Source organism: Sylvia atricapilla, chromosome 12 (genome assembly GCF_009819655.1).
Source record: "Sylvia atricapilla isolate bSylAtr1 chromosome 12, bSylAtr1.pri, whole genome shotgun sequence".
Classification (NCBI taxonomy): Eukaryota; Metazoa; Chordata; class Aves; order Passeriformes; family Sylviidae; genus Sylvia; species Sylvia atricapilla.
This window is the reverse complement of record NC_089151.1, coordinates 9,734,035-9,748,740: the sequence shown is the minus strand read 5'-3', so window position 1 is coordinate 9,748,740 and position 14,706 is coordinate 9,734,035. Positions and strand designations below refer to the sequence as shown.

Sequence of the window (14,706 nt, the reverse complement as noted above, 5' to 3'; positions counted from 1 at the left end):
TTGCTGTGATTGTTACAAGCTCTTTTATAATTCTTTCTGGTATCACTGTCCACTAAAGCAAAGAGGAAAAACAAAACCACAAAAACCCCAAACATCAAAAATACAAAGATAGCCACTGAAATCACTTTCAATAGCTTTCTCTAGAATGTTACATGCAGTTATAGGAATAATATTACAAGAAGTAACCTTACAGTAGTCACATATTATCACAAAAGGAAAAAGGAAAGCATATTTAAGTTCCATGATTTAAGGGGGTGTGTGAGGGGTGTGTGTGCATTAGGACGAGAGAAAAGCCCAGCAGACAGAGGTAATTCTGAGCTGGCTGTTGGAGGGAAAGGCGGGCTGAAGGCAGCGGGATGTCAGTAGGTGGCACTGGGGCTGCAGCAAGCACGGTCCCCGCAGACATCTCTCCCAGCAAACACAGAACACGGGAACTGCGGGGCTCCGAGGTGCCGAGCCCTGTCCCCCTGGGCCCGGAGCTGCGGGAGGCGGCGGGTGCAGCCACGGCCATGTGCTCACGGCACGGGGAGATCATTCTTTCCATTGCACTTCAGACTCCTTCCCTCCCTGGCGCCCCCGTGTAACCGCCCCGAAGCTGGGAGGGAAATAAGGGCTTGAGCTCCAGATCCGTCTCAAACAAGGGTATAACCAGAGCAGGTACAGGGGGCAGCGCTGTCACCTCTCAACAAGAGCTTAGGAAAAAATCGCAAGGCGAGGCAAGTCTCCGTTCCTGAACTTTGTTTTTAAAATTAAGGAGCTCCCCGCAGTCAAACCCTCCCATTCACAAAAGCCAGTGGCGCCCCACTCTCCCCAAGTGCCTGGAGCTGTGACCACCGAAAACAGAGGTGAGCGCCCTTCTTTGCAGGCAGCTCTGCTGATCTATAAATCACTGTGCAGGTACTGCTACTGTTGGCCTAAACTTGGTTCCCTCCTCACTGCCTGCAGAATCCCGTAAGAAATGTGAGGAAACAAATCGTTAGAACTAACCTACTTAGTACCTTCTAAAAGATATGTACCGTTTCTATAAGTAAGCATTAAAACCACAGTACCTGAGCTATTAATCTTTAATAAAACTTCTGTTAAAAAAAAAAATCTCTGTTCCCTGGCAAGGAATATTACAGTTGCTCACAGCTACTAAGACTGAACATTTCCTTTTCCAGTGCAGAAGCTGTTGGCTGGTCTGAACCCCAAATATCTTCGAAGCTGGATCAACAAGGTCCATGAATATTCAGGCACAAGGAATTTGGGCAAATATCCCAGAAGTGGCAAGACCCAGTGCTGAATCTAAAGCTCTCCCAGTTTTTGAGTTGGAAACACAACTATTCAGATGGCTTTATGCTCTAATGAGAGCATTGAAGACTATGAAACAAATAAAGAACTAAAATCATCCTCTGTTGATTAAAATAAAGTATTTTAGCTTTTTTTCCTTCATAGGTGGCCAGTAAGAGTGCTGCCCCTCACAGAACTGCACACACTACTGTTCAGCAGCTACTGCTTATCCATCGCTTTGGGTGAGAACTGTTGCTTTGCCCTTCCTCCCTGTGAGCAGTAATGCATGGGGACAAAGGTGGCCAGGGGCTGTTTCTGCAGGGCTCAGGTCACAGACAGCATTTGTTCTCTCTGCCACGGCTCAGCATGGAGCTGGGAAAGCAGGTAAGACAGCCACAGATCCATGGAGTGTGGGAGGGAAGCAGAAGAGGAGGGGCATGTGGAAGCCGAGCTGCTGCTGCTCTGCCGCTGCTCCAAGCTCCCAGGGCAGCCTCATCCTCTGCTCCTCTGGCACGGACTTTTTCTCTGCCACACCAGCAACGACTGCCACACCTGGCTGTCACCTCTTGGATGACACAAATTCCTCAGCTCCTTTTTTTTTCCCCAGTCCCTGGAATAATCTGCACCAGAGACAAAGAGAACTCGGAAGAATCATCTGAAGAAAATTACTCCCCAAAGGAAAGACACAGCATTGGAAAAGGCAAAAGCTCACCTCTGGCCATCCCTAACAGCAGTCAGGGCTGCAGTGACTGTTCCTTGCCTGGCTCCATGGAGGAGCAGGAAAACAACTTTGTGCTTTCCCTTGGAGCCAACACCAGCAGGTGCAGCCTTGAGACCAGCCAAACAGAGACCCCAACATGCTGGGCAGGAGCAACCAGGGGCGGCCCCGAGGTGGTGATTGTACCAGTGCTTTTTGGGTTGATTTTTCTCCTGGGAATGGTGGGAAACACATTAGTGTTGGTTGTTCTGGGGCGTCTCCGGCCCGGGGGACGCCCATCGCGCAGTGCCACCAACATCTTCATCCTGAACTTGAGCATTGCAGACTTCTCCTTTCTGCTCTTCTGCGTTCCCTTCCAGGCCACCATCTACTCCCTGCCAGAGTGGATCTTCGGGGCTTTCTTTTGCAAGTGGGTTCACTACTTGGCCATGGCCACAATGCTGGTCAGCATCTTCACTCTGGTGGCCATGTCTGTGGACAGGTACATTGCTGTGGTCCACGCCAAACGCTCCCCCTGCATCCGCAGCAAGCGCAACGCTGCCCTGGGCGTGGCTGTCATCTGGCTGCTGTCTCTCCTCATTGCCATCCCCGTGGCCCAGCACCAGGCCCTCATGAGTGGCCACCAGCAGGCACCCAACAGCTCTTTCTGCTGGGAGCACTGGGCAAACGGTTCCACAGCCAAGCAGATGTACAAGATTACCATCCTGCTGGTGGGATACCTCCTGCCCCTGCTGCTCATCACCTGCTGCTATGCCAAGGTGGGTGCTGGGGATGGGAATAATGTTTAAATGGAGGGAAAGATCTCAGACTCTTGCTGGCTTGTGTGTGTACACAGCCAAATAACTGATCCAACCCTTTCCATATCCTCTCCTGTTACAGAATACTTTTTTGAGGCTGGGGGTGGGGGGGAAGGAAAACAGAGAATGAATGAAAATTACACCAGCTCACAAAAAAAGAATTCTGCTACCAAGATGACACCCAGCCTGATACCCAAACCCCCTAAAGACTCTTGCTGTTTTTCACAGTTTTCATTTTGTTCTTTCTAAATAACAAATGTTTGTTATTGGCAAGAGGAAAAACCTATGGAGGGATAAATATTTCCAGGTTATTGTTGTGCTGCAATCAGTTTCAAAAGCTAGATCTAGCTGTTGTTAATTGAGAATTACCTAGAGTTATCCAACACTCCTTATGACTCTCCCTCTGGAGGGTGACCCACTGCTACCACTGCATTTGTTTGTGCTGCCTTCAGGAGTGGCAGGACAGTCCCACCAGGGTACAGGACTGACAGCCTGCTCTCTGCCCATGTGTATCATCAGCCTAGGAAATTAATGGTGACAGTCTGAGGCTCAGTATAAAATTCAAAGTCTATCTGAAAACACCTGTGGACTTCAGCATAATGCCAGCTGAGCTCTTAATATATGCTGAACTACTGAAAGCTTAGCAGGTTTAATGCTCTTTCCAAACCTTATTTCTTGAAAGTGGATAGCTTAGAATTAAAAGTCTGAAAGCATCAAATTCATCTTTGAAATCATGTTAAAACAATGATTTTAAATTTTTGGTGCTTGTGTGAGGAATTCAAGTATTAATATACAAATTCCAATTTCCTATTCAATAAGTGGCTCCTTTTTTTCCCCCCAAGGTTTTATACCATCTCCATACGAAAGTAAAGAACATTTCCAAGAAGTCAGAGAGATCAAAGAAGAAGGTAAATATCTTTGGTTTAATCTTTACATTGACTACAATACAATTGATATACCAGGTTTATAAAGTTACCAGCCTGGTCTGTTCTGATTCCAGTTAATTTAGAGCCATTACAGTTTCTGCCAGTCCTTTTTGCCCATGAATCCTAACCAGATTTAACTGTAGACTATACATAGTTTCTACTGGTTCATTACATTGTCTAGCACACACTCAGTTTTGTTTGCAATAGACTTAAAAGAACCAAATCATAAACTGTCTTGCAACTACACTGTCTATAAGGATAGAATTCAAATGGTATTTGCAATTTTATCTCATACCACTATAACTGTAGAAGTTATAACACACCACAAACAGTATTTACTCTACAGGTGTTACTTTTCCTTCCCCCTCAGAGTGTTTTTGAGCATGTTTTCTGTGTTCATCTAACTTCAGGTACGTTCTGATAAACATTCTTTTAACCATCTTTTCTAAGCAACACATCATGCAGCAGTGAGCTGCTGTGTGCTGCCTGCTGCAGGAACACCACCAGCCCCAGATGGAACAGACTGTGTTGAAGAACACCGTGTCTTATTTTGCCTACTGACTTTTTGATGAATGCTGATGCTGCTGCAGATAAACTGTGAATTAAAATGTCAAAACCAAGAGTCTAATTTCTGGATCAATAGTGCAGACTGCAAACAGAAAGCAGGGTCAGAGTTGTGTGTGTTTAACAGCTACCATGAGAAAAGGCAACCAAGATGTGTTGACAATTTTGGTAATGTAAAATGCAGCAAATAACGTGCTACGAAGCACTGTCATTCTACACAGAATCATTTCACAATTTCACAAGTTTGAAAAGTTGCTTTAGGTCTCAAAATCACCAACAAATCCCTAAACTGGTTGATTTAAATTTGTCTCCAGAATATTATTACCTATGTATGAATGGCACACTATCTATTTTCTTGCTAATTATTAAGAGAATGCTACCAACAGTTGGAAGTTACTACTGTTACTTTTCTGGAAAGAAGTTAAGAATCTTATTTATGACACTTTTTCAAGTATATTCATTTGTGTTGTTTACAGATTTGCTCTGTGGAGTTGGATAAAAAAATAGCTTTAGAATTTCTTCAGTCTTGAGTTTTGTTATTAGATATTGCCAAGAGGATCAACTTTAAAAAACACCTTTGATTTTACCTGTTCACACAAGTTAGTGGAGCAGTGCTTCTTCCTCTCTCCCCTTAAATATTTCCCTGGCCATAATTATGAAACACCCAATAGCAATTCTTTTCCATATGGCACAGTTAGGCCTAGTTAAATAGGTGATCCTTTCAGATAAAAGAAAAAGCAAATGCATTCATCTATAGACACTCATCATCCTTCACAATACGTCTCCTTCCAGCACTGTCTGTGTAGAAATTGTCCATCTAGCCTTCCCCCATGCCAAACATCTTCTTTACTTACTTCAAGTGTTTTTTGTTGCAAACACTACTCAGGATTTCTTAGGGAGACTTCCTTGGGTTGGTTGCAGACACACTCAATTCCTGCATATGCTTTCAATGCATGCTTGAAACACAAGAGTCAGAGTCAGTATTTTAAAGTACATTTTCTTAAAAACACTTCACATTAGAGCCTAATGGGAAACTCATTGATGCCTGTCAGTTCTGTTAATCTAGCTTCCTTCATATGTACTTAGTTGGTCCATTTGTGAAAATAGTTGTGTTTTGGTTTAATTCATAAACTTCATCAGGGATTAAGTGAACAGCTTTTGCTTATTTAACTGCAAGATGTTTGATAAATGAATCTTGATCCACACTTGGAAGATTAATTTAGTATACACAGAACAGTGAGTTTGTTCTGAAATATGTGTGACTTCAGTAGCTAAACCCTGATTGCCTTGAGCTATGAGAGAAAATGTAGCACAACAGCCAAGTCTTCCCACATGAGGTGATAAAATTGTCTGAGTCACATCTGTTAATTCACAGTATGTGTCTTCACCAGAAAACAAGGTGTCATATTCATAAAAAAGAGGATGGTCTGAAATTATGACCTGCTTCATTCCTGTAATTTCAAGAAAACAGGGCATTTGAGCTACTATCCTCCATTTGATCCAAAGAAAACTGGGTTTGGGTTTGCTCTTTCGGGGTTTTTGCCTTTGGGCTTGGTTTGGGTTTTTTTCTGTTTGATTTGTCAGTTTAGTGTTGTGTTCTGTTTTTAAACAGTTCAATAGCAAATTTTGCAAGCAGCTTTTTTTTCAAGTTTCCCAATGCTTATCTGGGCTCCATACATGAGTAAAGGTCTCAAAAGAATCAAATTGCAGACTCAGAGTCCTTGTTGAACAAGATTTTCCAGTGCAATAGTTGCCAACATTACCACTGCAAACAGTTTGCTCTGTCACTCAGCATTTCAGAAGCTATAAGAACTCTCCTCAAGACTGAGCATTTCAAGATAAAACATAGTTAAGAAAGAAAGCAAATGCCATAGAACTCAGGGCAAGAACATGCTGACTGGAAACACATCACTATTATTCTCCATTATAGGCTGTTTCTGAAAAAATAGTAATCATAGGGAAGATTTTTTTTTTAAATGCCAGCACTTATTTCTGTATCTTTAGCTTTCGTTGACCTTGCTGGAGTCTTGGTGTGACACCAGTCCCTCCAGCCCCAGATCTTACAACAGTGGTAACAGGCAGAAGAGACATCATTCTTACATAGTTTGAGCCACAGAACACAGAAATGCAGTAAGAAGCATTACTGGGACAAATCCAAACTAAAGCCACCTGAAAGGTCATAGAGGAGCTGGTATTTTACATATACCCTGGAAATCTGGAAACAGCACGTGAACCTCAATAAGACAAACATTGACAGAACAAGTGGGGCACTGCTGGGTCCAGACCTAAAGTGCTTTCTAAAGGGATGATGATGGCACAGCCAAAGGAACAGTCCCAGTGTTGTGCAAGTACATGCATGACTTTCCTAGCTGCATTGCTGTAGCAAAGAAAGTAAAATAATCCTGAATTTAACTGACTCTAAGTATGTGAAACATATTACTGGAGCTTAGGTACTTGATACTGTAGCTCCACCTTCCCCTTGAAAAATTATGCTGTATCAGTAATTTGTATCTATGCTTTTAAAATGAAAAAAAAAAAAGAAAATACTTTTTTTTTTTAATAAATCAAACCCATGGAAACAAGAAACAAAGCATAATGAACCACAGTATTAGGGATTCGTTTTTCCTATTTTTCCAAGAAGTCTCTTGCTTGATTCTCTACCCCTTTCTGCCTATTTGTGGCCCAGCATGGCTCCCAGAGCCTGCTCCCTCCAGCTGTGCTCCCTCCCCACCCTGGTGAGTGTTGCCTGCTCCCACTGGCAGACAAACGTGTGATAACTCTATTGCCACAGCATGGAAACAAAATCCAGTGAGAAGTTAAATCAATGGTAGGGTTCTGGCTATCCACACAGTTAAGAGGAACTCTGACACATACGCCTACAGAGGGGCACTGCCACCCCATTTCCTTTCAAGGGGATCTTGTCAAAAAAATCCTACTGCTATATGAAGCATCTTCTCTAAATAAAAAGTCTCCAACACCAGGATTCACTTCAGCAGTACCTGAAGACCCAGCTGATGTCTCCCAGACCACAGTGCCTGGTATGGCTGGGGCTTCAGTGTGGATTTTATTCCCTGCATGATGTTTGCAAAGTCACTTTCCCCTCCTCTTCCATTACTGGTGATCTTTTTGCTGTCTGTCATGGTCCAATTTGCCACAACAATGTACTTAAAGTCTGTTAGTTGAAGATATGTAGGGGCTAAAAGGGCAGCTTAAGAGCGCCGTGTTTTTTAGGATAAACTACTCATGGGCAATGTTTAGATCCAGTATTTTAAAGTCAGTTACAACCAGATTTTGTTTGAATGGGTCCAGTTTATGAATAATCCAGAGAGCTCTGAAAGCTGTCACCCTCTCAAAGTCAATGAAAGTCAATGTTCAAACACCAGCTGTAAGGAACAAGTTTGTGCTTTAGCAGAATTCTGCAAATGACATACAGGCACATAAAAAAATAAGAAAGAAAAAGAACAACCCTGAAAGGTTTTGTGCTTGGATTGTGATCTGTAAGCTTTTAAGTTACAAGATAGTTATGTTCAAACGACAGCAACCTTTTCAACATATGCACACATGAAACTTTGCAAAAATTCCCCTTGCACAAAGTTTGCTGCATCCTGACTTCACATTCCATTATCAAAAGGATTTAACCCGTAATTCAGATCCCCACTTTGAAATTTTTATATAACTTTACCATCTACATGTCAAATGTTGACAATGTTCAATTTGAAATGCTTTTCCATTTATATATATCATCTGTGCATTAGAGCAAGGAAGATGTTTAGAACTTTTTGCATTCCTAGGCTGAAATTCTGCATGATGAACTAAGACTGTGCCTGCAGAAGAGACACATGGTTGGCTGTTTCCCCATTTAATGCCATACTAGCTCTACAAGTTTGCCAGCCTTGAAAATCAGATGGCTTGATGCTGCAGGATTCTCCTTTGAAGTTTTGGATAATTGTTTTTTGAGGCCAGCCAGCAAGACCACATGCTAAGAAATTCTGTGCACCTCTCTATGACAATTAAGTATATTTCAGCTCTGTTACCTCTTTTCTGAACTACGCAGAGTACAGCGAGTCGCTAATTTGGCTCCAAAGGAAGTTAACGATTCCCTGTCTGACAGTGTTGCAAAATGTTTCATAAGACCAGCCCCAGGAACTCGGATCATACATCTGCCTTAAATAAGAGGATTTAATGATGGAAATGAATGCAAACTAAGGTCCAGCATGGCGCTGTGGTGTTTTACTGGCCTCTGGAGCACACCAGGGCTCCTCAGTGTTTACTCAGTTCTGTCCTGTGCATCTTTAAAGAACAAATAACAAGCCTTGCAAACTGAACAATCTGAAATGCTTTTTCAAGTTTAAGAATTTGTCTGGGGATGTGAATTTCGCAGCTATTTGGCAAGCTCCCTTGAAAGGATAGGAGCAGTGGGACCTTGAGGCCAAATGCTTCAATTAACAGACTAAATGAGCCACTTAGAGATAACAAATTAGTGGTATACTTTTGCACTGGTTAGCTACAATAGAAAGGCGAGCCGTGCTTACCTGGTGGGTAAACAAATCAGCTGGTCATTGCTTCCAGGGCTAAGTAAACACAGAGACACATGGAGTTTATTTGGGAGCTCCCTAGAGTGCTGCACTTCTAAGGTCACACAGGAGCCTGAGGTAAAAGACACAGAATTCCTTCAAGGTGGATGGGCATTCATGAACAACTTGGCCAAGAGAGGCAGGTAAGAGTTGCACTGTAACTGCTTTCCTGTACCTAATTCTTCATGCAAATTGAAGGTTTTCATGCAGACGTTGAAGTGATGTTCAAGGCCTTGGCATTTGAAAAATAGTAAATACAGCAAAAGAACATGGATGATCCTGCAATCCACTGAGCAAGAGAATAGAATTCAGAAATGTGAAATCCTGCACATTGTTTGGTTAACAGGAGCGAAGGGCAGCACGAATTAAGAGCATCATTACCAATTAGGGGATAATAGAAATATCGCAATGCTCGTAACGCATTTATGAATAGAAAGTGAATAAGTTTCAAGGGCACCAACAGAGGAAATTAGTGGCATAATCCCAGAATGAGAGATGTGCAGATGGGCAGTTGGAACAGTGCAAGCGAGCCGCTGGGAAATGAAGAGTCCCTCTTAGCACATAAAGCAAGTAATCAAAATGGACTGACAACATCTGAAAATTTATTTACTTCAGTCCATCGTCTTCGTCATGACATCCAACTGTCACCTCTGGCTCCAAGAAAGAGGACGGAACAATGAAAAAGAATACTTTCAGTCTGGTTTTCAGATCACTAAGAGTAGAATTAGACTCAAGTGTAATTTAAAAAAAAAAAAAAAAAAAAAAGACCAAAGGGCAATAAGAAGTGCTTCTATAGTAATTAAAGGATGTGTATGATCTGAAGTTGATGAGACAACTGCTATCCAACATTTAAGTTACTTAAAAATAGGTATGCAATTATCTGAATATTTTGCATTTATCACTAAGTTATGGGCAGGTTTCTGGAGATCAGATTGTGCTTGGGATCTTTCTGTTAGAACTTTATGTGCAAAAAAGGAAAAGAATGTTTGTAAATCCATCAGGGGGAATCAGATTTGCCAACAAAGCAAGCAAGAACATAGCACCAGGAAGAAACTGGCAGTTTTCACTTTGCACCTTGGATCACAGATGGACTCTGAACAAAGGGATGTTCTTGATTGGGCATCCCTGAATCTAAAGCCACAAAAATTGTCTTCCTCAGAGGTTGGTAAGTTCCTCCAGCAGTACAGTTGTATATTGCATTAAGCCACATATCTTTCCTGGCACAGGGTACCTACAGTATTTACAAACAAATTTTTTTTTATTACATTTTTTCCAAGTCTTCACTACAGTAAATTACAATATATAGTGAAGTCTGTAACTCTGTAGTTTACCATAATGAATTCTGAGGCAGTAAAAATGTGCCCCAATTGTCTCTCAAATTGTAATGAAAAAAATACACAACTTAGAGATGAGCATAATAGGAGAAAAGATTTATCAGTAAATCACATAATCAGATATCAGTCTTCCTCCTAGAAAGCAGTAATAAAGGAAGAGTCAATAACTATTTGCTGATAAGACAGTGTGGAAGAACAGGCATAGGCTTCTTTATGCTTCTTCATTTAGAATTATGGAAGAAAAAAGGAGGAAAAATAATCTCACCATATTCAGGAAGCAGCAGTGGTCTCACTAATGAAGCCCAGTTTGTCTGCAAGCCAATACTGTTTAATAAAAACCTAATTAAATGTTCTTTCCCATTTCTGTGTGGCTGAGGTACACGGTAGAAATGGATGGTCTGATCAGCTTTGTAAATGATGTGCAGCTGGGCTGTGTCCAACTGGGACTAAATTAGGAAAGTGAAAAACCCTCTACCCCTCTAGACTGTTCTGCCCACTCTATATTTTAAACTTGGGAATGTTTATTAATCTAACATTCAGGTAGTTCTTCCTAAAACATGTAAATCCATGGAATATTTGAAGCATTTGAGTCATTACAGGGAAATCTTAATTTTGCCCTTGACAAGATCCCTGACAAGTTGAAGCAACTTCATTAGAAGCTTATCAAGGACAACAGCTCTAACACAATTAAATGCTAAAGACTTCATCATTCTCCTGAATGAGGTATCTCCCACAAAATGTTTTTTTAAACACATTTCCCAATGCTTTTTGAAGGATGGGGGAAGGCTAAAAGCAAGAAATAGCTTGTCCAGGACCAGGAGAAAAAATAATACAAGGGGCAAAACAGACAAAGAAAGGCTTGAAAGCATAAATAAGATGCACATGACCAACAAAGATAACAAAAGAATAAGCAAGTAAATTCAACACAACCTGCACATGACAGAAATAAGGCGGGGGCGGGGGGAATAACAGAAGTTTATCCAATTATCTGACAACAAAAATATCACCTTGTCTTTGTCACCATGCTATTGATTCACTTTACAGCTTAAGCACACTTGCTTTGCCTGTACAACAAATACACTGTAAATTATTCCCTGGAGCTACTTGAAAGACTTCTAGGAGTAGTAAGACTGAAGTGGCCAGTAGTGGCCTTTGTTCATGTGTAATATGTACACCCACCAAAATTTCAGAGTCAAACCAGAAGTTTGCATTAAGCGGGGACAACTTAATCAACTGCAATGCAGTAACTGCAAACTGTCACAGCTCATGGAAGAAGCTCAAACAGTACACAAACTATTTGGATTAGTCCTCCACTGCTGGTCACAGTCTACAGTTAACAGTAGTTTAAGCTACAGCAAAGTGATCACATTTAAAGGCAAACAGTGTTTTGTTTCAGTTTCCTCTGTCTTAACTATACATTTCCCCAACTTGAAGAAACAGACAAGTTCCATTTCCAAAACCTGTTTCTTGAGTCGTGAATTATGTACATTAGTGCTCTAGTATTGTCCCTGTTTTCCATCTGCAAAATCCCAAAAAGCTGGACCCCAGAAACAGCTCTGTGCTATTACATAGCAACTCATTGTTGCTATTACACTGCAAATCCATTGTGTAATACTCAGCCCTATGTTAAATGCACGCTTTGTTATTTTCACAATAAAAGGGGGGAAAAGCTAGGTATATGAGCCTTATTCAAAAGAATATTTCAGTGCTTGCAACCCCCTAATTTAACCAGATGGATGCTATGAAAGGTTGCCTGGGTAACTAGTCTAAACTACTTAACATTGCCAGAGGGTAAAGAAGTAGCACCATTATTGCTGGTGAAAGCTGATGATGGGACCTGTTTATTTATCATTTCTTTGGTACCCATCATACCACAGTGGGTGAGTTAGACCCCACAAGACCACTAGGTCCGTGTCTTTCAGTCTTATCAACTTGTGATCATTCCAGTCAATTTTTAAGGATATCACCTGGCTCCTAGCATGGTTGGTTTGAGGATGCTTGGCAGGGTAGTTTGTTCATTCTCAGGGGAATATCTTCGTTAGCTCAGCTGTCAGGCAGCATTCTGGTAGGTGAAACAAGGAAGCACGTGGAGCATGCCAGGTACACAACAAACCTACAGGTTATTGCCTTTCAAAGTTAATAGAACCTTATTTGAGAGACCTATTGGAGAGAAATCTCTTTTTTTCAACTTGTAGTCTTGATCTAATGCAGTAACGTCTTCCTTAGGGAGGTTAATGGGTTTGACTAAATGTAGCCATGATAATCACTGAATTTTTGTTCACTAGAAAATTATCCCTTTTCTAGGAAAGCAACTTCACACTTTTCACTTGAAATCATGCAAGGGAATTATTGACAGAAACATCGACTTAGACCAGTAAGGCTGTAAATCTTGAGCTGAACTGAAACCTACATTTTAATTTTTCTCCACTGCTTTTCTGCTACTTGTATAACAATTCTCCTTAGGGGAAGGATATAATCTGCATGTTTGCAAGTTGTTACATTTATTAAAATGACAAAATAAAAATGAGAAACACTAAATACCAAAGTTAAAAAGCAGATATTGTGCAGACAACCAAGTGGGGCAAGAGGAGGGATGTCACCAGCTGTGCATCTGCTACAGAACCCGCCTCCCCCCCCCCAAAACTCAGGGATTAAATACAGAAGAATTGCACATCTTGCATTACCATTTGTGTTTTTGAAAATTCATGAAGTCAGATGGGATTAGCCTTACAAAAAACATCTCAGAAAAGGATCTTAGGGCCCCCAAGTCAGTAATCTCTGAGCCTTGCCAGGCATTCACGGAGTGTTCTGCAAGTAGAAAGTGAGAGAAAAGCAACACTACCAACTTTCCAAAACTCGAAAAGTGCAGTCCTGCTCCCACAGGCCTCAAAGTCTTAGAGAAAGTTGAAGTGAGTTACAGCTTAATTTTATTTACTGTCACTGTTAACCTTCATTCTGTATGGAGATTTCACAGAACACTGTTTTCAGGAAAATTTTACCTCAGGTCAATCTTTGGGACTTACAAATGACAGACTGTGCCAGAGGCTGGCCAGCTAACAGGGGAGCAAGCAGAGCAGGGGCACAGCTCTAACCCAGGCAGCACAGGCTGGGATGCCACAGGCACAGGGAGCCTCCCTCAGGCCATCACCCAGCTAGGAATATGTCTAAACGATGAGCACTGTGTATTTAAAAACAGAATCCTCTATGCATTGGTTTTCTGGGTTTTTCCCGTAATAGGGAAGATACTGGAAAAACCTTTCTCCTCAGGCCAGCCTTTGTTACTCCTCTCAGTGGTGTGCTTACTTGCAAGTTGTTTTCCCTGCAGTTATTTTCAATAGCCTTAATTTTCCTCATCCTCCAAACATTAGGGGATATTATTTCCACTCTTCCTTGTAACACAGTTGGCATTGCTGCAGCCTTTGACCTCTTTGAAGTTTTACAGGCACTACCTAAATTGTCTAGAGTTATTTGCTTGAGCTAAAACCAGTCAATCCAAGTTTACCAGGGGTTTTAGCATCCTTTTTCATTTTTGTCATAAGCTGCCTTCACTACTGACAGAGGAAAGCAAACTCACTCGTTCCAAAGACTTGCTTGATCACTGTGACCACTTAATACACAGTCTTCTCTTTTCCAGACAGCTCAGACAGTGCTTCTCGTGGTTGCTGTGTTCCTGCTCTCCTGGCTGCCACACCACATCATCACCATGTGGGCAGAGTTTGGGCACTTCCCCCTGAACAACATCTCCTTCACCTTCCGCATCATCTCCCACTGCCTGGCCTACGGGAACTCCTGCATCAACCCCATCCTCTACGCTTTCCTCTCGGAGAATTTCCGCAAGGCCTGCCGCCAAGTCTTCACCTGCAAGCTCTTCCTGCGGCCGGTTTCCGCTGAGAAACTGGCCAGAGTGCGCATGGAGAACTTCTCCACCACACACTCCACCACCAACGTGTAAGCTGGCTCACAAATGCGTTTCAGGAGGAAGAGGAGGGAAGAGGGTTCTGACTTGGGAGAACATGCACACAAGTGCACTCCAGGGAGCAATGGAGTCTGCAAAAGCGTGGACTTTGCCAGGTTACTGGAGTGGTAGGAGACAGATTTCCATCTCACTGTGATGGTATGTGACAGAGCCGGTCCTAGCGTACCTTGCCAGACACTGGGCTATGTGCAACAGAATTATCTGAATGCCCATAAGATAGAGCCCAAATGAAGTCATAGTTATAACCATAGGATCTAAAATAGGATTTACACAGAAGGTAGAATATGTACAGGCAAGAAGATAGCAGTTAATGATGTCTGTAGACAGTCATTTAGATGTGAATGAGTGATTCAACATTCAGAAAACAGTTTGAGAGAAGTGAAAGTAAAGCTTTTGGATGCCTTTGTTTCTTCACCAAACAAATTTGACCATGTGTGAGCTGCATGCACATTTAGCTCACTACTGATGGCGAGGTCTCTAAATGTCCCTGAAGGTTCTGCTGTAGCATTTACCTATTGGGCAATTACACCTTTCCCATGATGTGTCAG

The 14,706-nt window shown here is 42.0% G+C and overlaps 1 protein-coding gene across 1 annotated transcript; it reads left to right on the top strand.

Annotated features, from left to right (window-relative positions):
* Positions 1-2,037: 2,037 nt before the first annotated feature.
* Positions 2,038-14,257, top strand: LOC136366321 (galanin receptor type 1-like). The gene is made up of 3 exons (XM_066327307.1): positions 2,038-2,745; positions 3,627-3,692; positions 13,817-14,257. The coding sequence occupies exons 1-3, from the start codon at positions 2,038-2,040 to the stop codon at positions 14,132-14,134; spliced, it is 1,092 nt and encodes a 363-aa protein (XP_066183404.1). The 3' UTR covers positions 14,135-14,257.
* Positions 14,258-14,706: the final 449 nt, after the last annotated feature.